At 39.6% G+C, this 23,759-nt stretch overlaps 1 protein-coding gene across 2 annotated transcripts in view; it reads left to right on the plus strand.

The window, feature by feature from the left end:
- Positions 1–23,759, plus strand: part of PDGFD (platelet derived growth factor D) — a 228,063-nt gene that overhangs the window by 175,376 nt on the left and 28,928 nt on the right. For both annotated transcript variants that reach the window (XM_070426017.1, XM_070426018.1), the window contains exon 4: positions 22,260–22,322. In XM_070426017.1, coding sequence (XP_070282118.1) covers positions 22,260–22,322 — 63 coding nt within the window. The remainder of the gene's footprint in view (positions 1–22,259; positions 22,323–23,759) is intronic.

Here is a 23,759-nt window from a genome sequence, read left to right on the forward strand (position 1 = left end):
GCTTTCAAAGGCAATGAATTTAGGAATGTATGTATACATTTCAAGATGCATTGTAGAGTGGATTAACTTTCTAACTGCTTTTATTGCTTTTTCCTCAGAGTCGTTTTCTTATAGAGAGCTCAGGATATTAACTGCAAATGGGATTTTCATAAAATATAGTCCAGGCAAACCAAAGGATTTACAAACTAGAGGCCCTATAAAAAATAAAATAAAAATGGGATTGAAGTAATAAACATAAAACTAAAGCTATGATATGAATATATTCACAGCAGAAGAGAGTTGCTCATTGCAAAACACGTAACACTCCTAAAAGCAGAGCGGAAAGCGCTAGCGGGTCATGCATTATGCTATCCAGCACAGCGGCGGGGCTGATTTCTTTTCAAAGGTGTATCTTTGAATACTTTGTCCACTCTGGTGTGAAATGACTTACAGGATGGCTTTTCACTCCTTCCATTGTGAGGCCATTCCACAATTTAATAGATGCCACTGTTGGGAAACCTTAATAGATACAGAGCCTACATTTTCTGTTATTCGATTTCATTACCTGACTTCTATTGTTGCCCCCCAGGGAGTGTCATAAACAATTCTTTCTCTTTGTGATGATGCATTCTGAATTCTTGGAAATTTGTATGCTATTCCCCCAAGTCACTCTCTGAAAAATGTTACATGCAGTGTACATCAAGTACTCAATTCTTTTGTTGATGAACAATACCCTGAGTTTTTATAATCTTGTCGTATGTCATTTTCTTCATCTTGTTAGTTCTCTAGATTCCCACAAGTTTGTCAACATCTAATATTAAAGTTCTGACAAAATGATGGGTGATCTGAGTACTGTCTTTTTGTTGCACCGCACAGAGCAACCATGGATTCCTAGTCTAAGATGCAACGCTTTTGTGCTTTGGCACCTTGGAGATATCTTAACAGTTCTTGCTATAGCTTGTCATCACCTGCTCTATTTCATAACAGGGCTTTCTACTTTACAATATAGGGTAAAGTAGCTGCATTTCTAGATTCAGTGATACCAAAGAAATTATAACAACTTTCTATTAAAAATCATTTACTCTCTACTACATAGAATATAGTATAGTGGTCACTTTGCATTGATCATTAATATTTAAAGAAATAATTTCACTGATGTCTATATTGTTTCAATTCTGAGATGGTTTGTATCTAATGTATATGGACATTTCCATATAAATAATGACTAAAATAAGCTGCTAAATCTGCCCCCACAATGACCCCATGCATGTACATTATATGCAAATTATTGAACCTTCCTTTGTCAGATAAGTAACATAACCCCTTGGAAATAATGTGTATAATAAGCACAGCCATCTTTTCCTGTTTCTATAAAACCAGACATGATTATATGCATCAGGGACACTCTCTTTTAAATTTCTATGACTTTAATTTTTTAATATAAAAGTTTTCTGTTTTACAAGACGATGATTCCTTTTCAAAACATTCAAAATTTAGAGTTCTTCAGCTCCAGAATTAACAGTATTATAAAAACCACTGTTGTTGTTTCATCTGAATATTTTACTGCTACCAGAATCTATATTTTTCATCTTAAAATAAGCCAAATGTGGGTCATGAATACATTTCAAAAGACTTTGACCTTGTTATCAGAGTTGAACCTGTGAGAATCGTTGCAATATCTTGAATTTCAATACTTAAAGCCACTGAAGGATTAGGTCTAATATCAAAGGACTGAAATAGAGAGAATGTACTATTTCACATCACCTTAAAACAATTGAATTAGTCACCTGCTACCCCACCCTCATAGTATTCAGTTAAGGGCAATACCTCAATAGTTTACCAAGAAGAAAAACACTTTTGGAGATAAAACTAAATGTCAACTGATGTCTTGCTTCCAAGAAAGTGGTTTTTAAATCTTTAGTTGTCACACATTTAGGAATGTTCAAAAATAGAAATAATCATTAACCCATTAGGCATTCTTTAACTTTAAGCCACATTTATGAATAAAGATAGCTTAAAGATTAGTTGGTCACGTGAAAATGTGGTCTTTAAACTTACTGATTAAATTCCATGCTGATAGATAATGGATCATCATTAAGAATCTGAGCCAAAACCGGTTTGGCTCAGTGGATAGAGCGTCGGCCTGCAGACTGAAAGGTCCCGGGTTCGATTCAGGTCAAGGGCATGTACCTGGGTTGCAGGCACATCCCCAGTGGGAGATGTGCAAGAGGCAGCTGATCGATGTTTCTCTCTGATCGATGTTTCTAACTCTCTATCTCTCTCCCTTCCTCTCTGTAAAAAATCAATAAAATATATTTTTTAAAAAAAAGGAAAAAAAAAAGAATCTGAGAAAGACAAACATGGCCTGGGAGCTAGTAATTCTTCAAGTCTTCAGTGAGAATATAATACATCCAGGCACTATATGGACTGCTATGGAAGCATGAGAGTTAACGAAAGAGTATCCGTAAAAAGTCTCTGTATACTCAGGAAGCACAGAGGCAGAAGCAGCTACATGAGAACTAATGATGCTTCTCAAAGGAATTGATCCATTTGTGTTCTAAATGATGAGTTAGCTAAATGGGAATGTGTTTGGCAGAACTTTGCAAGCAAAGGAAACAGCTTCTAGAAAATTGAAGCGTGCTGATGAACCATGCAATGATTCTGAAAGCCTGGGGAAATATGAGTGAGTGGCTGGAAATAAAGTTGGAGAGGAAGGTAAGAGCCAGATCATGAGTGTTTGAATATACCCATCAAAGGACTGAAATCTACTCAGAAGCTCTGAGGGATCTGAGGCTTGGAAGTTGCATGGGTAGAATAGCACTTTTTATTTTGATTTTACTTTTGAAGAACCATCTGGCAGGCCAATGGAGGACAGATTGCAGTTGGGCAAACTTGAGAAGGACTAGTTTGGTTATCATGCTAGTCCAGAAGAAATACCATAAACTCCTGAATTAATGTATAAGTGAGAAGCCATGATTTTGAAGGACTGTGAAATTATGACCTGAAGGACTTGGTGTCTAATTGAGGACTATTTCAACATGACTCCTAGATGTATGATATACACAATTAGGTGAAAGTTGTTGTGTGTTTTTTAAGAAAGGAAACATAGGAAGATGAACAGGTTTGGAGGGGAAACTGATGAGTGCCATTTTGGTCATATTAAGTGTAAGGAGGTCATGGAACATCCAATGGGAGGTGACCAGAGGGAATTGGGAGAAATGAGCTGGACTCTCAGCAAAGATTTCTTGGCCTGGGGTATGGAGTCAGTGATGCGTAAATTATCGCTGAAGCCAAGAAATCTGATGAGTTTACTCAGGTGCCAGGCATCAAGTATGACTCCTGGGAAACACTGACATTTAGGAAGTCAGTAAAAGAAGAGAATCCAGAGAAGAAACAGATAAAGAGGCAAAATGAGAATACTAATGTCACCAAAGCCACAGGAAGAGAGACGTATGGAGAGAGTCATCAACAATGTTGAATGTGAGAAAGAGGCCACATGAAACAAAGATTAGAAAGTGTGCATTGGGTTTGGTAATTAAGAAGCTATTAAAAATATTAATAAGAGTCTCTTCATCAGAGTGGTGGAGCTAGAGCTAGGTTGCATGGGGCAAAGTGAAAATCAGATTGTAGTAAATAGCAAGTGTAAACTACTACTTTAAGAAGCTTGACTGTAAAGGACACAGATTTAACGAAATGATACCCATAAGGGAAGTCATTTTTAGAATTAAGGAAGTAATTTTTCATAAGAATAAGAGAATCAAACTTCTTTTACAGGCTGCAAGTAGAGGAACAGACAAGTAGAGGGAAAGGGTAAAGATACAGGAGAAAACACAACACAGTGTGCTGGCCACAGGACAGCTAGGTATAAGAGAGGATTGGTAAGAGAAGGCTTGAAGTGATGAAACCTGAGATCTTTCAGATCAACAGGAAGCTGATAGCTCGGGAAGCATGGAGATGATCTAAGTGTGGAAGCCTCAGAGAAGTTGGAGAGGGATAGCAGTAAGGCATTCAAGGGCATACAAGGGTATAGAGGACATGGTCACAGAGGGCACTGTGCATTGAAGATTTCAGGGTAAGAGGGAAGTGGGGTACCTAAGAAGGGCTGTTAGAGTTGAAAGAGTCAAAGGGCTATAAAAAAAGATGTTCTCTCTACTTTCTGCATGTACACTGACGTCATCCAGGATGATGGTAATAGGAGTTGGAGACAAATACAGGAACCCAGATGCCATGGTTCCTAGTGAATATGGGATCACAGCAGAAGCAGCAATATAGAGTGGAAGCAGAGGATAATAACCAAGTGGGGTGAGTTTCGGGGAGGTCACTGATTATACTGCATGGGCAAAAGGAGGTTTACAGTTGTTCGTATGGAAAAAATACAACAATTAATAAATAATACAAGAACAAACTCTGTGTTTCACGATGTAAACCTACATTTGTCCAACCCTGTATATATTTGTGTATTTAAAAGAATATATATGGAATTGATCATGTTGATTGCCACTAAGTGCCATCCCTTTTGTAACTTTTAGATTTTGGACCATGTGGATGCACTATGTTAAAATGATCTGTGGTTGGGAAGTGCCCGAAGGGAGCCAGGGGAGAGGTACCCCTCCCACATCTCCCAGCCTGGCAGGTTTTCGGGGGGCAGTTTTCACTAGTATGCCTGGAGGGAAGGGCTGTCTGCAGAGGAGACTAGGAGAGAGTCATCAGTGAAGGCTTCAAGGCCCTTTGTCCAGCATGGGGCAGAGGTCTAAAGCACATCGCAAAACAAGTCTCTCAGCGCTGACATTGTACTTACGTTATCCCGTTTTAAAATCAATCTGCTGAATAGTTTTTAGACTGAACACACTCAACCAGTTTCAGAAATCCAATTTAAAGTTTCCTTTTATTTTTGAAGAGAATATGGAGTTGAGGCTACAACAGCTCCCAAAAGCAATATTCTCTACTGTGTACAATAAATCACCAGCTCTCTACCCCATCAGTAAGCCAAGAAGCTAGCAGAATAGCACAGTGTTCTCTTGAGAGCAAAGATTCTTGTTAACTTATATTCTTATCGTCTCTAAAAGTTTATGGCTATTTTGTTGTTGCCGGTGCTCTTAAAAGGATAGTATCTTCCACTTAAACAGGAGAGTTGGGGATGTTTTTTGTTTATTTATCCTGATGAAATCTAATGGATGCATTGGCTGAACATTGTAAAATTTGACGAGCCTGACAGAGGATGAGCAAATATAAAGGGAGCCACAGAAAGCAGTAAAGCAGATATCTAGCTTTCTTAGCCCAGCGTTATTTGACACTGGTTAAATACGATGCTATTTTACTTTGAGCAATCTTTCTCCTTCCTCTCCTATCCTCATTCTGTCCCCCATAACTCAATAGGAAGCTTCCCAGACTTAGCTGAGAATAAAACAATTCTAATTAGATGGTGTTCGCCTGATCCAAATAGTTTTTGTCTTTCATGTATGAAATGTTACTGCACAGTTCTCTCCCCACATCACGAGAAAATAAGAGAGAGGTCCCTTCCTTTCCTTGTTCTCTATGCAGATGGCTAAGTGCTAAAGGCGGAACACTCAGTACTGCCAACTTGCTGAATCAGGTTCAGTGAGAGAACCTGAGACTGGCCAGGAGTGCTGCCGCTGTTTCCTGTCCAATCTGCTGGGGGCAGCATGGGGAAGGCTTTCCTTCCCCCCCTCCCCGACGTGGACATCAAGGAGCTGCTGAAGTGTCAAGGTTTTCTATTTTGCTCAGAGCCTGTGTTCCTATTACTGAGGAGGCCTCCTCTAAACCTGCCGGTCGGAATGACAGTTCACCTAGACCTCTCAAGGGCAATGAATTTCACACTAAGGTAGAGACTACTGTGGTCAGCATTTGAACACATTAGATGGTGAGCTGGGTCATTAACTCTACCAATCCCCAACCCCTCTGTCAGCTCCCCCATAGGCACCAGATTGTCTTCTGCATGTGGGCAAGAACTTTGCATTTTAATTCTATCATTTCCACCCAAATTATCCCATTAACATAACAGTATACACAATATTGTACAAAACTTTGGGGAATTGTACAACTGTTGGCTTTACACTAAAATAGAGCTTCGACTGCTGGAAATAAAGACCCCTGGCCAAACACTTATTATTTTTTATATATATAGTTTATTCATTTGTAGAGAGAGGGAGAGGAAGGGAGAAGGAGAGAGAAACATCAAGTGAAAGCCGAACAACTATCCACTGCCTCCTGCACAACCCCTACCAGGGATGGAGCCCACAGTCTGGGCAGGTGCCCTGAATCAAACCGGCAACAGGATGATGCCCAACCAACTGAGCCACCAAAGCCAGCCTGGCTGACCCGTTTTGATAATAATAAACAATTGTTGCCCTTTGTAGGACTGTGAGCCAAATGACCCCGAATGCCCTCCCTAACTTAATGTGCTATGTTAAAGGAAGATAATAGAGTTATATAGTGTGTGTTTACTGTATCTATAAAAGATAATTTTAAAAGAGAGTTGTTGAAGAGTATCCTAAATGGTAACAGTCTCCCCTGGCTTCTCACATGTCAGACACGCAGAGAGCAGTGTGAATGAAGTTCAGTGTCTGTGTGTCAAGGCTTGTGTATCATTTCATATCAAAGAAAGTTTTCCTTTATAGAGATGTTTTGTTTTTGTTTTTTGTTTTTTTAAATGCCAGTGGTTTTTCCTTGAGGGGACATACACTTCTGATGTTGATCTAATGCCAGAAGAAGAATTAGTGTTTTTCAAATACATCTAGTATGGAATGACCTCCTTTCCATACTACCACACTTTGCACTACTTCTACATTTTAAAAATATGAATGTAAATATTACCTAAGATAATATCAGCTGGAAGATCAGGAGAAGTGTACACTGTTCTGGAGCCATGTTCTGGAAGAGCACACAGTCATGGATCCATTTTGAAGTAGCACTTGGGTGAAGGTGAATGCATATTTCACTTGCACCCAGGACCAAGGGTTCCACTGCCTCTGACTATCTTCCATGTAGACCTCGCCTGCTCCCTCTGCCCCTGACAGAGGACATCCACTGACCCTCCTGATATTGTCAAATGCCTCTGAAACCAGCATGTGTTTCCTTCTCTTCCTCAACATTGACCGATTTGGGGCAGAGTTGAGTAGGGATTGGGACAGTGCTACAGAGTAGGACAGTGTTGAAGGCCTGCCAGCAGTGGATTTGGGGAAGAAGAAAATGTGTGGCTAGAAATCAGTCTAGAGATCTGAGGATCGATGTAAAGGACTCTCTTTTCTTTCTTTCTTTCTTTCTTCCTTTCTTTCTTTCTTTCTTTCTTTCTTTCTTTCTTTCTTTCTTTCTTTCTTCCTTCCTTCCTTCCTTCCTTCCTTCCTTCCTTCCTTCCTTCCTTCCTTCCTTCTTTCTTTCTTTCTTTCTTTCTTTCTTTCTTTCTTTCTTTCTTTCTTTCTTTCTTTCTAAATTTAGGTTTTTATTGTATTTAGAGAGAGAGGAAGGAAGAGGGAGAGAGAAATAGAAACATCCATGAGAAAGAAACATCAACATGGATCAGCTGTCTCCCGTGCACCCCTTGCTGAGGATAGAGTCCACAACCTGGGCATGTGCCCTGATTGGGAATCTAATTGGCAACCTCCTGGTGCATGGGTCAGTGCTCAACCACTGAGCAACACTGGCCAGGCGGGACTGTCTTTTCTTAAAGCACATGCTAGAGCAGAAAACTTCTGGAGTAGGAGTCTGAAGACATGGAATATAGTTCTAGCTTTCTCATGAGTTAAATGTGTATCCATTAGAAAGTAATGGCTCTGGATACAGATTCTTGAAATAGGCATGAGTTGCTTAGTTATGTTTCAGTAACAAATGACCCTGAAACTTCAGTGGTCTACTTCTTACTTATACATCAGCTGCTAATCACCTGTAGCTGTGCTCTGTCACGAAGGCCACATTTTAAAAATGCTTTAAAGAGCTAATTATCAAATCTTTCTATCAAACAAAATAACTGCAAGATGAATAGCAAAGTAGTGTCTTAACTCCTGCTCTTCATTTAAAGGCCTGGAGTTAGCTTTTATTTGTTTGTACCCAGAGATCCTCTGATGAATGCTGTCCAGACCCATTTGCATTCTAGCATTTTTATGACTCCTGCTGGGTTTAGAGATAGCTTTTAGTAATCCCAGGAAAGCAATCCCTGCTGACCAACCTCAGGGGTTATCATAAAGTACTTACGGGAGTCTTATCTATTGAATCCTCTCATCAGGCAAACATTCTAGCTCTTCTTTGAAGAAGAAAGGTAATCTTGTACCCTGCTGAGGGATAATATAAAACTAAATTGTATTTGAGTGAAGAAATGAAGAATACTATTATCATTTTAGAGGGTTGATTACCAAAATGAGCAATAACTTTTAATTCTAAAGTTGCCTTAGAAGATTATAGACACTCCAAAATGTTTTAGTAAATCAACAGAAGAATTTCTTGTCTTCAAATGGTCCCCACTATTCTCATCTCTCAGAATAACTATTTGTTGTTTGCTATTTGTTTTCTAGGAACTCCATTATGTTGTAAGATCACTAAAGTCCAGATGACAAAAACAGTTTTCTTTTTCCTTTTTTCATACACACAGAAAGGGAGGCATGTAGACCGGGGTGAGTGATGTGTGGCTCTCTCTGCAAATTAGTGCAATGCGGTACAGGATGTCTAGAGACCTAGGCTCCAGGCACCAGACCTGCCAATGATGCTGATGCTTACTTAGCCTTTTAGGAACTTGGTTTTCTTGTCTGTAGGCAAAGGATGGTCAGGATGAGAGCTCACTGAGAGCAGTGACCTTGATGTTCTGTTCATTTCTTTATCTTCAGCACCTTGACCTGTGTAGTCAGCAATGGTGGTTGAAGGATGATTAGATGCCCTACTTAAAAATATGCTACACCTGCATTGAAAACCCTCTGATTTTCCCTGCTTCTTCCTCTTCAGACTCTTTTCCTACCTAGTACTTCGGGCACATAGCACACAGCACACTCATCGGTTCAAGATCCTGCCTTTGTGCCTGCTCTTCTTTCCACGTTACTCCCTTCGCTATCAAAAGCTCTAATTACCATTCCAGGGTCATCTTCAAGACTGCTTCTTCTGGGGCCTTTCCCCAGACCTCCCAGATGGACTTAAATCATTCCTTTCTCTGTAGACGCACAGGACTTTTCTTATAGCCCTAATAGAGCATGTATTTCTATAAGCCTTATTAATTTATTCATCCCACAGACATTTATTAACACACAAATATGTGCAAGGAAAAGCTAGGGCTTTACACAAATCATCTCACTTGCTCATCACAGCAATCTAGTGACTATTTATTCGTTCATTTATCCAGCACTTATTGAATGCCTGTTAGTTAACAGCCAGTTGTAGTGCTGGGGTTTGAGCAGTGGAAACGTTAGAAAACATGCTACCCTCCAGGGGCTGACATTCTAATGACACAGACTCAGAAATAAGTACAAACATAAACGAGTAAGATACTGTAATTTCACATAATGGTAACACATTAAGAAAATAAATGTTGCTGAAATGAAGGAATGACAGGGGTGGGGAATTAGAATGAATCTAGGTGACAATTCCTCAAGAGCAATTGTGCAAGTTATGCACCTGTGCATTACCCAGTGCATAGCACAGTGAGGTCCATATTTTGCTCATTTAAAAATCTTAGTCAAGCCCTAACCGGTTTGGCTCAGTGGCTAGAGTGTCAGCCTGCGGACTGAAGGGTCCCAGGTTCGATTCCGGTCAAGGGCACATACCTTGGTTGTGGGCACAACCCCAGTAGGGGGTGTGCAGGAGGCAGCTGATCAATGTTTCTTTCTCATTGATGTTTCTAACTCTCTATCCCTCTCCCTTCCTTTCTGTAATAAATCAATAAAAAATATTTTTAAAAAAAATCTTAGTCAAATAGTGACTAGAACTCTGAACTTTGAGATCTTTAATCTACTGCCCATCTCCAAAACTGTGCTGCTGAGATTAAAGAAACAATTATAGGGTATAAATATAAGATATGAAGCACTGTGTGTCTTAAAAAATCCATATGCAAGGAATATCTGAGCTAAATTTTGTGCCAAGGCCAAAAGCATCGTCAGCTCTGACTTTTCTAATCCAGTAGAGGAAAAGTAATACCCAGTCTCTAGAGTATTTTCTCTTTGACTTTGGAATGCATCGCCCTATTTATTTATTTAGTTAGTTAGTTAGTTAGTTAATCTATTGGCAGCATACATTACTTTGTAAATATATTTGGCTTAGATGAATAGGGCCTGAATTAGCATTTACTAAGTACACAGCATGTGATACTACAAGAAATGTATAGCAGGAAACTAAAGGGAGCCAATCTAGTATTTAAAATTTGCTGTGCAAAGCCTAATGCTTCCATTCACTGAAACTGCTGATGAATATCGCTAATATAATAACAGGCGAAAGTAAAAAATGCTGCTGCTATTAGATGATAATCAAAAGTGAAAAGGAATTATGGAAGCTCATAGACAGGAACAATAAGATTCAAATTGCAGGATCTCTCATTTACACACCATTTATCGTTTTTAGGGGAAGACTGTTGTTTAGTCAGGAATGAAGATGAGGTTACATGGACTGAGTTGCACATCTGTTCCCAAGAGGTCTCCTTCCCTGGCTTTAGCCACAGTCTGGCCACAGTATTGAGTTTTCCTCTGTGCAAAGTTTTACCAACTCATATCAGAATGAAACCCAGGACCTGCGTGCTTGGCAATTAGCTCCAACAAGCTCAGCTAATGGACCCAGACAGCAAGCCTGCTTTTGAGATTTGAAACCCCAAAACTACTTTGATTAGTTGCTATTTGAGTGGGAAGTGGAAAGAGGAACTGCAAAGTCAAGAATGTGCTAATCTCACCTTCTGTCAGGAAGGATTTGCAGGGGTGTGAGTACTGCACTTCTGTTTCAAACTTTACATTAACCCACCCTCTGGTTTAACCACATAAATGAGTCTGGAAATCCCCTTACAGTCAGGTGAAGAATAAGGCTGTCCTTTGAATTAATTGTGACTTCATTTACATAATTCTACAATGTTAACACAGTTATTAAATATTTTACATCTGGGGTAGCATATAGAGCCAAATGATAGTTATGATGGGTGGCAGCTCTGATGAATGCATACTGGTTGAGTGTAAGGATAAGGATGAATGTGTACAGGGGGATGGTGTTACCAACAACACAAAGTCATGTCCCTAGGCAATATTCATATTTAAAATGAATGAACAGCTTTTGAATGATTTATAACAGACTTCCCTCGATTCTTTTTATAAGATGTTCTCCTTTACTTCATAACCTATAACTTGCTGAATAACATTTCATGAGTGCCTTTTTCCCTGGTAGTGTGACTATTGCTCTATCTATTGGACTTCAAATGGTATTTTCTCCTTAATAGCAGATGTAGGAAATTAGCGATGGAATCATTTGTATTCACAGAGGAAATTATTTTAGCTAAGGGATTTGGGTGAGCTGGTCTTAATCTTCATAGTGTTTATAATTTCCATTTTTCTCTAGTATTTGTTTTAATAATATGCTAGCTTTTGGCTAAGATGAAGATAATCCAATTATATGATGCCATTCAAGTACAGAGAAACTTAGAAGTACTTAAGAGTGTGAATTTCTGTACAGAGTTATCCAATGAAAATGAAATGGTTTGTTGAAGTTAGAGTACAAAACAGTATTTCTCCTTCAACAACAACAAAACAAAACACAGAGAGCTCACTATGTACCAAGCATTGTGCTAAATTCAAGGGATGAAAATACGAATAATTCAATTCAATATTTCTTCTCTTTATTTTAAACTTGCAATTTTCCTAAGGTAACAAAATAATTTCCTCAGCTATCCATTTTTGCTTGGGAGTGTAAACAGTTTTTAAGATTAGTTTAGCAATATCAAAAGTACAATCTGCAATAATTTTCAGGCAACTGGTGAACCAAACCAAATGTTCTTTTGAAATGCATTTAAGGAATGTATGAAAACTATACTTAGCACAAATCAAGGATGTTTGTTTATCTTATAAAAGGAATCTTTATAAATAAGAGGAGGAGGAGTGCAGCAGAAATGAAAGAGCATTGAGAGTCAGCCTCAGGCTCAGATATGTGTGGAGCCTCTTACTAACCAGGCTCACTTCCATGGCAAGTTGCTTAAGCATCCCAACTCTCTGGTCTGCCATATCTTAAAGCTGCAGAAATGATGAATGAGGTAATGTACCAAAAGGGTTTCAAACAGAGCCTGGCACATTATCTATGCTCCATAAAAGGCAGCTGTCACTACAAAATAATCATGGCTTTTTCTTAATACTAAACCTCATTGTGTTTACACAAGCTGTTCACAGGTTTTAAATCTATACTTATCTTCTCAACAACACATCATAGAGAGACCTCTGGCAGTATTTTTGGAGATGTAAATTAAATACTCATTTATCATTTGGTCTGCATCAAACACAATGGAAGCTATTAGGAAAGTTATATTTTGCAATGTGCAGTTTTCTGTGCATCTCCTTGTTTGGTAAACACAGGTTTTAATCAACCTTCTTGACCATCCATCTCTCCTCTCATTGTTTTCCTCAAGTCTTAGTACACAAGCAATAATTGCAGGTTGATCATCCTTTTCCAAATTGAATAAACCCCCTCTCTATCTGCACACACTCCTTTATTCTTCTCTAGCTCTCAGACATGGCTTACATGACATCCTCCCAGTTGATAAACTCTTCTCTGTTCCCTGGAGGGACTTTCTTCTTTTCCCATTAGACTGATGTTTGTTCTAATATTTGCTTATCCTATTGAGAACAGCCTCCCAGACTAAGTTCTTTCTATCTGAGGAAATCTGAAACTCACACATATTAAAAGTTCCTTGTCTCATAATATAAGAAATAAAATGAACTTTTGAAAAATATTTTGACATTAGCATCAAAATTACATGGATTATTAGGTGATGAATCCTAGAAGTTCTCAATTAAAAAATTGTACTTTATTGTCCACAATGATAAATGAAAACATTGTAAAATTAACTCTTCAACCAGTGGAAATCTGAAGGCATGTCTTATCTATGAGGATATTTGTTATAAAGATGTGGTTTATATTTTATTAAAATTATATTTCCATGAATAGATGACTCGTGTACAGGGCTTCTTACAGCTCTAAGAATATCTGTTATTAAATTTCACAGACAAATTCTCTAACTTGGAAAGATGCTCTTTGATTCTTGTTAATTATTGATTCTTGAACTCTTGATATCTTTGTACTAAATGTTGTTGCCAATAAAAGCTGGGCTCCAGGCCAGGTCTTTTCCATATTACATGAAAAAGAGCTGATTTGATGATGAGCATGTAATGAAATATACTTGTAAAGGTTTGGTTGGATCACAGAGTTTGATTGATCCTAAAGGTTTTCAATTTCTGCTTTATTCTGGTCCTATAAACCAGCGGTTCTCAACCTGTGGGTCGTGACCCCTTTGACAGTCCAACTACCCTTTCACAGGGGTCGCCTAAGACCATCCTGCATACCAGATATTTACATTACGATTCATAACAGTAGCAACATTACAGTTATGAAGTAGCAACGAAAATGATTTTATGGTTGGGTCACAACATGAGGAACTGTATTTAAAGGGCCAGAAGGTTGAGAACCACTGCTATAAACATTAGGACATAAGAGTATTATTATTTTATGTACATTTCTTGGACAGCATTCCAGAAATTCATGCACTGAAGTATCAAATGTTTTCGCTCTAAACCAGTGGTTCTCAACCTTGGCTGCACATTAGAATCACCTGGGAATCTTGTTAAAATCCTGATTTCTTGGCCTCATCCTCCAGAAATTTTGTTTCTTTGTTACTAATGATGAGGCTCTAAAGGATTTCCCCCATAGAGTGGTCTCAGGGCACAGGCCTGTAGTTTAGCATTATTTGAGTTCCCCTCAGTGAGTCATGAACACCAGAGTGTCATGCACACCTGAAGAATTCACTGAAAAGAATAAATATTGATAGTGTATTTGCTTGTTATTGTTTTATGAACTTTGAGAAATCCCTCTATGTTTTTAATGCATTTCAAAAAGCATTAACTCAGTCAAGAAGCACAGGTACAAGTAGAAGAGAATTTATTTTATTTTCTGAGAAATAAACATAAAACAGCAAACAGAATTTTTTTTTTCAAAATTAGGGAAAATACTCTGACAACTGTCTTTTAAAGCTTTCCCCAAATAAGTCATCCTTAGTAAGTTAGATTGTTTTGGTTGAAAGCTTTTTAAAAACTCAAGTAACTACATAAGTTTTAAGAGATATGGAACACAGCCCTGTGAGCAATGAACAGTTTATGGCTCATCTACTCATATACAGCATAATCACCTAGGATAAAACTGAACAGCTATTCACTGTGAGATCTGGGAACAGGTGGTACAATTAATCATCCCTAATGTTTGTAACAACTGTCTCTAAAGACTCAAAAGACAAGTGTCCCCAGCTCCACTCTCAAATGACAGGAAAGGCTTTTGTTTGCGCATCCATTGCAGGAACCCAATGATTAAATGTCTGTAAGCTACCCCTAGTGGAGGAATCAGTGGATTATTCATTTATTAGCTTATAATATACCACTTCACTCTGGGATGGGTTCAAGGGGACTAATGGCAAAAAGGGTTATCTGGCTATATTCTTCCCGTAGTGTTATTTTATCCCTCACTACATTTGCTTTCAGCCTGTGAGTAAACTGTGTTGCATTATCCATGTTTCAGGTGGAGCCAAATGTGATCATTCTAGAATCCTTTATATCATATCTTTAGATAATTTTCTATTCAGTAATTGGTGAAAAGCATTTCCACAAGAAGGCTTTTATTTTCCACCAGAGAATACATGGGTAACACCATCCTATCTAATAAAAAACAAAAAGGGTAATTAACCGTACCTCTGCTACGCTTCTCATTGGCTAATCAGCGATGTATGCAAATTAACTGCAAACAAAGATGGCGGCTGGCAGCCATGCAGCTGAAGCGAGCAGGAGGCTTGCTTGCTCTAGTGATGGAGGAAGCCAAGGTTCCCCGCCTGCCGTGGCCTGGCTCTGAGCCCGAAAGCAACAGCTCCAAAAGCAACAAAGTTTCAATTATAGAAGCTAAACAAACCCAGATACCTGCTTTCAGCCAGCCGTGGCCTCAGAGCTGGGAGTGCCAGTGAAGGCAACAAGAGTTTCAATTATTGAAGGTAAATAAATCCCAGAATAAAAAATAAATAAATAAAAAAAGGAGAGGCTGGGAGCTTCAGTCACCCGCCAGCCTGAAAAAGGCTCTCAGCCCCTCACCCAGACTGGCCAGGCACCCCAGTGGGGACCCCCACCCTGAAGGGGGTGTGACCAGCTGCAAACAGCCATCAGCCCCTCACCCAGGCTGGCCAGGCACCCCAGCGGGACCCCCACCTTGATCCGGGACACCCTTCAGGGCAAACCAGCCGGCCCCCACCCGTGCACCAGGCCTCTATCCTAGATAGTAAAAGGGTAATATGCAAAACTGACCCTAACAGCAGAAATACTGGGAATAACTGGTCACCATGACACACACTGACCACCAGGGGGCAGATGCTCAATGCAGGAGCTGCCCTCTGGTGGTCAGTGTGCTCCCACATGGGGGAGCTCTGCTCAGCCACAAACCAGGCTGATGGCTGCCAGTACAGCAGTGGTGGTGGGAGCCTCTCTTGCCTCCTCAGCAGAGCTAAGGATGTCTGACTGCAGCTTAGGTCTGCTCCCCGCTGGCAAGTGGACATCCCCCGAGGGCTGCCGGGCTGCCAGAGGGATGTCTGATTGCCAGCTTAGGCCCAATCCCCCTGGGAGCAGGCCTAAGCCAGCACGTGGTCATCCCCCGAGGGGTCCCAGACTGTGAGAGGGCACAGGCCAGGCTGAGGGACCCCCCCCACCCCCCGCCCCAGTACACAAATTTTTGTGCACCGGGCCTCTAGTTCAATATAATGATATAACACAAAAGGTTTTAGGAGTAAATGTTCACACACACTTCAATCCATTTTTTCTTTTCCACTCTTGTTTTCGAAGTTTACCATTTCTTATTAAAACTAAATGTTTGTTAAGGAAACTGTAGGACATGTATATATAGTGTTGACCTTAAAAATAAAATGTAGTTATTTTCTCAGCAAAAATGGGTTTAGTCAGAAATAGCAGACAATTATAATTTGGAATATGCAAGCTATGGCAAAGGCCATATGCAAGTCCAAAGAACAAATGAGAGGAACCTTCTTTTATAGCAAAAAGAGGAATTTGGGAAGAGCTGTTATGAAGAAAGAGTCCAGAGGGGGTAACTGGGAGTTTGAATTATAATGGCTTTTCATTAGACAGACTGTGCCAGTCTGTTATTGGCTGGGCTGTTGCCATGGGAAGAAAAATCTTCATTCCTTCTCCTGGGGTAGTATTGTAGAATAGAAAACATCTTCCTGTTGAAGTTGCACAGAACTTCTCTTCCTATTCTGGGCAACCAGGAATGAGGGGCAGGGCATGATAGCTCCCTCCATGGGCCCTTCTTGGTTGAGGTTGCCTTTATTAATTTTCACAATAGAAAAAAAAAAGAAAAGAAAAATAATAATTCATTGCCAACAATGTCAATATTTGTGTGAATGTTTTTTAAAATATATTTTTATTGAAGAAAGGAGAGGGAGAGATAGATAGAAACATCAATGATGAAAGAGAATCATTGATCTGGGCTGCCTCCTGCATGCCCCATACTGGTGATTGAGTTTGCAACCTGTGCCCTGACTGGAATTAAAGCGTGACCTCCTGGTTCATAGGTGGACACTCAACCACTGAGCCAAGCTAATTGGACTGTGTGAATGTTTTTAGTCCTGTTTCAATCAGATATCTGAACATTTTTCTAGCAAAATTGTATGATGTGGAACATACTCTATATGAACTTTCGATTTATGAGTTCATTTTATTTTAAAAATGCTAACTATTAAATATGTTACAAGTGTGTTTGCTGGTGTCATTATGCTCAATTTTGTTTTTGATATTTTGAGATTTGTACAACATTTTGCACATATGAGGTGTATCAATTTTTATGTTTTTGACTTTTGCATTTATGCTTAGAAATATATCTTCCACACTTTGAGTACATTATAGAATGATATATATCACTAATTGGTGGGTTGGAAAGAGCATTTGACTAATAGTTTATGGGGTCCTAGTCCTGACTCCAGTAATAATTAGTTTGGGGATGCTGGGCATTCCATGTGGCTCTTTGAGCTTCAGTTCACCCATCTCTCAAGGGAGAGCATTAGACCCTAGAGAGGCTCAGCACCGAAGTGCAGAGATTCCCTGCATGGACTGTGGGAACAAAGTCAGCAGTGCATTAGTTTCTTTCTTTTAGGATGGAAGGTACTACAATTACAGTCCGTGAGCAAGTCGGGGGGAGGGGAAAGGGGGAGGATAAGGACACATATGTAACACCTTAATCAATAAAGAAAAGAAAAGAATAGGTAGTCACAAATGGAACTATGTCCACCATAATGTCAGCACTCCCTGCCTTGAGTTACTAAGTGCATATGTTTCACTGGCTTTCAAGAGCCTCTTTTTACAACCCCAAACACTATGATTGATTCACAAGCCGTTCCACATTAAATTATTGGACATATCACTATAACTTATATATGATTTTTTAAAAGCCAACGGCATAAAGAAAAAAGAGAGAGAGAGAGATAAGGACATCAAGTGCAGAATTTGTACCGACTTCTTGGAACTAGTTATCTCTTAGAAATAGCTATCTTTCCACAGAAGAATGGGGCATGGCTTTTAAAGAAATTATCTGAATTTACTGTAACAAAAAACAGAAATGTATTTTTAAGTTAATTGTTTTTGATACATTTTAAATTATTATTCACTGTTCATTCTGCTAAGTAATGCTAAGGGCACTCTTCTACTAAGAGCACTCACACAAAAAAGAGTTTGTGTTCCATTTGTGTATTGCTTGTAAAACCACACTGTCTACCCAGGATGATATTACAAATACGTAACAAACAGTGTGACTTATGCACTAACCTATCAGAATGGACTCCGACTATGCTTGCCTACAGTGAGGGGTAGGAGCTGAATGTCATCCCTGAATGTCCATGAGAAACCAGAGAAACAGGAGCATATAGGTTCCTCCGAAAAGTAAAAATAGAACTACCAAATGATCATCAATCCCACTCCTGGTTATATATCCAAAAGAAGTAAAATCATTATTTCTAAGAGGTATATGCACCCCCATGTTTATATGAATGAAGAAAATGTGACATATATTATGTATAATATGCACAATGGAATATCACTCAGCCACGTGAAAGAAGGAACTCCTGCCATGTGAAGTGGCATGGACATGAATGGACCTTGAGGGCATTATGCTAAGTGAAATAAGTCAGACACTTACATGTGGAAATGTGGATTGTAAAAAAAAAGCCAAGCTCATGGTTGCTAGGAGCTAGGGAATAGAGGAAATTGGGAGATGTTGGTTGGTTAAAGGTATAAACGTTGAGTTATAAGATGGATATATTCTGGGAATCTAAGGTGCAGTGTGGTGACTATAGTTAACAATATTGTATTATTTATTTGAAAGTTGCTAAGAGAGTAGATCTTAAATGTTCTCACCACACACACACACACACATACACACCCACACACAATTGTAGTTATGTGAAGTGATGCATGTATTAACTTATTTTGGTAATTAATCATTAGCAGTACATACATATATCAAATTATCATGGTATATACCTTAAACTAATTGACAATGTTATATGTCAATTATTTCTCAGTAAAGCAGGGGTGGGAAAGATAATTCTAGCTATCACATAGAATGTGGATTCTAGGGAAAGAGTAAAAACATGGAGAAAGTTAGCAGGCAATTGGGAGAATTGCTGGTATGTTGGACTTGGAAGGTTGTGTGGAAGAGATGAGAAATGATATTAAGAATCAATTCAGAAGTTGCTATGTTCCTTCCTATGACAATAGGGCTCAGATTTGGAGGTTTGATGATTTATTCTTAAAAGAGATAGTGTTCGGTTTTCTAAGTTCATTTTAAATGTCACTATAAATAATGACATTTTTAAATAACATAAAAAGCTTGGTTTCTTTCAAATGTTTACTATTCCTGTTGCCAAGAGAAGATATCTTAATGAAATTCTCTATCCTTTTAAAGTTTCTGACTGGAATCCTATAGTCGAGACAGTGAAGAAGCAGAAAATTCTTTGTGTAACATTTATCAAGGCACATGTGCAGGAAAGGCCCTTTATATTTAAAACTAGAGGCTCCTTGCAGGAAGATTCCTGCAAGAATAGGGCTTCCTGCGGCCTGAGCGAAGCAGAGAAGGGAGCGAAACCTGCTGAGGAGGGCTTCGTTCCCGCCTCTGCCGCCCCGCTTGCTGCCCTCCCGCCTCCGCTGCCCCACTTGCTTCTCCACAGCTTTGCTCCCTTCTGCAGCACTTGGCTTCCTTCTATGTCGTCTTCAGTCTTCGCTCCATGCCTGCATATGCAAATTAACCGCCATCTTTGCTGGGTTAATTTGCATACTCATCTGATTGGCTGGTGGGCGTAGCAGAGTGACACCAATTTGCATGTTTCTCTTTTATTAGTGTAGATGTTTGACAGAGTATTTTTTTCATGTGTTTATGCAAGAAAATGAAATCACAGAATTTAGTAAATAAACACATAAAATCTAAATAACTAAGAATACTTTGAAGGATATCATCATAGAACCTCCCACCAGTACTCTGCTTTGTGTCTTTCCTGCTTTTCTGTTAACTCCTCCTTTAGACACTGTTTCATCCAAGCCAGCTGTGATGATGTGAAACGTGACCACACAGTTGTGTACTGAGAAATGAGCTCTGATGGTCCTCGCTCTACAAGAGATGGCTACGTGATACAAAGCACACCATTTAGCTCTCTGAGAATTAACCATTAAAGTGAAGATACTGTACTAGAGAATTCTAAAATTCCTTCCAGTTGCAAGATTTTTAAGACTGTCCCTCTCTGATTTTTACACATGCTTTGATTGCCATTATCCTATCTAATGATAGAGTAATATGCAAATTAACCATCACTCTGCAACAAAGATGGCGGCACCCATAGCGGCGACACAAACCCAGTGTCCTGCGCCCTGGCCATGCTGAAAGGAGAGGCTGGGGTCCCAGCATCCCATGCCGTGGTCGTGTGGAGGGAGGGGTCTCTGGCCAGAGATCAGGGCATGGGTTGCTGGCGTCGTTGCAGGCTAGGCTGAGGACTCCCCCCCCGCCCCCCGCATTAATTTTGTGCACTGGGCCTCTAGTTGTGATTGTAATTACTAAATCTACATCTCAAGTGTAAGCCTATCATGAGGTCCATTCTCATATAGCAAATGGCCTCCTAAACATCTCTACCTGGATATTGCATAGGCACCTCAAATACACTGTGTCCAACATGACTCATTAACTTTCTTCAGTAACTTGCTTCTTTTTATGTATATTTTCTTCATATAGTCTATATATCGCTCTCTTTTTTACTGAGTTTTGTACCATAGCTTTCTTGCAAGTAGCCATCTACTTATCTACTTATCTGAGCCTATAAAACTCAGCTCAAAAGTCACCTTCTAAGCCTACTTTCCTTCCCAGGTGGAATTTTCTATTATCTTCCATTTTTATTCTGATTAGTCTGGTTTCAGAGGACCCTTATTTCACCTGTTTATTTTTTTTCCACCTGTTTATTTATGAGTTTGCATTTTTAACTCCTTGAAGATAGGGATAGTTTCTTTCTTCTTTGTGATTCTACCCTAGCTTAGAATGCATCACATAGTAGGTGACTAACAAATATTGAATCAATGAATGAAAATGAAAATTCTATTATCTGAGGATTGCTCATGTCTGTCTTATCCAGCATATGTCCTCCTACCAACAGGCTCTTCAAGACATGGAGAAGTCATTAGCTCTCTTACCCAGGTTCACCTGCTCACCTGCTTAAGAAGACTAATAAATTCTGAACTTCATTTGTTTGCACACATTCTTCTACTGTGGGAATTGGTGTCCTTTTCATGTGCAATCTGTCTTGAAGAATGCAGAGACTATATTTTCTCTTTCTCATCTTTCATGCAATTGAGATTAGAATAACGACTTCTAGCTAGTTTTTAATAGATGTGCATTCCTTCAACCCCATATTTGACTCAGTGCCCTCTTGGTAAACATCTAAAATTTTCTTCCTCACAGAAATTTATATATAAGCCAGTCTCCTCATGAGTAATTAACAAATGTACTTCAGCTCCACAAAATGTTAATGAAGTTTAGTACTCCTGATACTTAGCTCTCATTCAGTAAGTATATTTGGGCAAATAAATTGACATATTTGAGTGGCTGAATTGTTCTCAGGAGTATCTTAAAATACCTCCTACTCCCTGGTCAGGCTGGAGAAAATGAACCAAGGTGACTTGTGTTGGCAGGATCAAGAAATCATGTGTGACGTGTAAAAATTGTAGAATCAGCTTTCCTTCCCATTTGTTTTTTTTTTTTCAACTTGCTGGTGCTAGAGTAATTAAAATGAAAGTCACAAAATGGAGAGAAGTTTGCCTTAGAAGATAAGTTTCTTTCTCGTAGGTCCATTGCTATCACATATCCTTTATGGCTTCTTGAGATAATTTTCTCAAATCTGCCCTTTACCTTCTTTCCTTGAGCGATTACTACTTTGTCACTCCCACAGTTGTTTTCTTCCCTCTCTATTCTTCCTGGAATTTCTTGATAGAGTCAGGAATTGATAAAAACAGTTAACCGATCTTTGAAAAGATCACTGATATTATAGAGGAGTTCATCAGTAGGATTGAATATGATAGAACCAAATAAATATTAATACTGATAATAAGTAGTATTGCTCTTTGAGTGCTTTATTAAGTGTCAGTTGTAACTACATAATAATCAATGGAGTCAATTCTCAAAACAACCCTGTAATTTAAGGACCCCATACCAGCCTTTTACCGATGAGGAAGAGAAGGATTGGAGAGGTTAAGTAGATTACCTGGGGTCACAGGCAGTAGATGACTGAGTTAAAATCTGAACTCCTGTCAGCACATTTCCCATCTCACCATTGCCTATAAGTGAATGTGACTGCAGTTGTTCATGCCTTGAGGAGAGGAGCTCAAGACAAATGGTGACCTGTTCAATGGGAATGCTGCCCCTGTTCCTGTTGTCACTGAGTTGGGAGAAGATTCAGATGGCTGAGATGTGGAAACCGTGCATGTAATGAATTGAACAGAAGAATGATTGACTCACATGGATGTTTCTTTGCCTTCTAGGAAGATTTCCAACCCGCAGAAGCCTCGGAGACCAACTGGGAGTCGGTCACAAGCTCTGTCTCAGTAAGTAATTTATTCTCCTGTTGCCAGTGAAAAAAACTGATGGCGTAGCTAAGGTCAACCCGGAGCGACGTCAGTGGTCTTAAGGGCCTATGACTTGACCATAAGCCAGATCTCAAGCATGGTGTGCTCTTCTCTTTCATGTAGGTTACAGTGGCGCTGCCAGATGCCCTTCCCCCCTCTCTCAGACAGTTTTCAGGAAATGCCAGTGCTTATTATGGGAGCACGGGATGGACAATGGCTTAAGTAGTTATCAGTTTCAAAGCAGAACATTCCAACCAAAGGACTGTGCAGATACATCAAACATATCAAACTGGTCCACGGCCCACGCTCCAGTGGGGAATTTTGAAATCGTTTTTTGACTATTCTGGGGAAGCTCTTAACCTTTGCATTGTCAAAGATCTTTTCAGACGTGAAAAAATTCCAATGTTTACAGTGAGATAACTTAAGTGCAAACCAGGCATGTGTTCTATTTGACTTGGAAATAAAACATCACTCATACTAGAACCGTAAAATGGTTCATGCCCTAATTTTTTTCTCCAAATTTAGTCATTTCTCAGTATTCTGTCTTCTTATCTACTTTGCACAGAAAGAACAGACCTTGTTTTCACCAAGTCTATGGGTAGCACTTATGTAGCAATAAAATACAAGATAACAAATGCAACTGCTCACTGAAAGGTCAGGAGATTGGAGAAAGCTTGCTCACGGTTCTAAAGTGGGTCGGTGTGGCTGAGTCACTGGAGTTGCTCCCCCCCTCCCCAAAGTGATATGCTATCTTTTGCTCTTTGGGAAAATTTCTAAAATTGCCTCAGATGGCAGGATTTCCTCAGCTCTGGATTCTGGGAGGATTTGATTCGCCTGTCATGGCTGCTGGACTAGAACAACGGAGCCGGAGATCAGTGAGGTCTCTGAGAGTGATATTAGAGTGTTTTATTTGTTTGGCTTTGACAGCCCAAAATGCATGCTCTGAACCCAGCTAAGTAAGCAATCATTGTCAGGCAGGTGAAGATGAAAATAAGGCAGGTAAGACTGCAGAGCTGGGGGGCTAGGCAGGAGGCTTGGACAGCTAGCAGCCTGAGACTGACAGTTCAAAGTAGATTCCAGAGGCGGCTTTGCAACCAAGACCTAACATGCTGTTCTGTCAAGACATCCTCCAGCTTCTCATTAAAGGACCCAATACTAACTCGGAATAATCCCAGTCCTCTTAACGAGAGAGATCACGCCGTCCATTCGGAATATCTGTGGAACCTCAGCCCTGAGTCCACATCGACCGCGAAGTCTTCAGGTTGGGTCCAAATCCAGGTTCTGATTAGTCCTCTAGGAAGACCAAATAGATGTGGCTTCTTCCACCAGCATTCTGGTTTTCAAGAACCTCTGGATTATAAGCAGGGCCTCTGAACCTTCCAGTAACTTCTGTACAAACCATACTTTGTTTTTGGT

Source organism: Myotis yumanensis, unplaced genomic scaffold (genome assembly GCF_028538775.1).
Source record: "Myotis yumanensis isolate MYYU_CA2020_CCGP unplaced genomic scaffold, mMyoYum1.0.hap1 SCAF_10, whole genome shotgun sequence".
In the NCBI taxonomy this organism is placed as follows: domain Eukaryota; kingdom Metazoa; phylum Chordata; class Mammalia; order Chiroptera; family Vespertilionidae; genus Myotis; species Myotis yumanensis.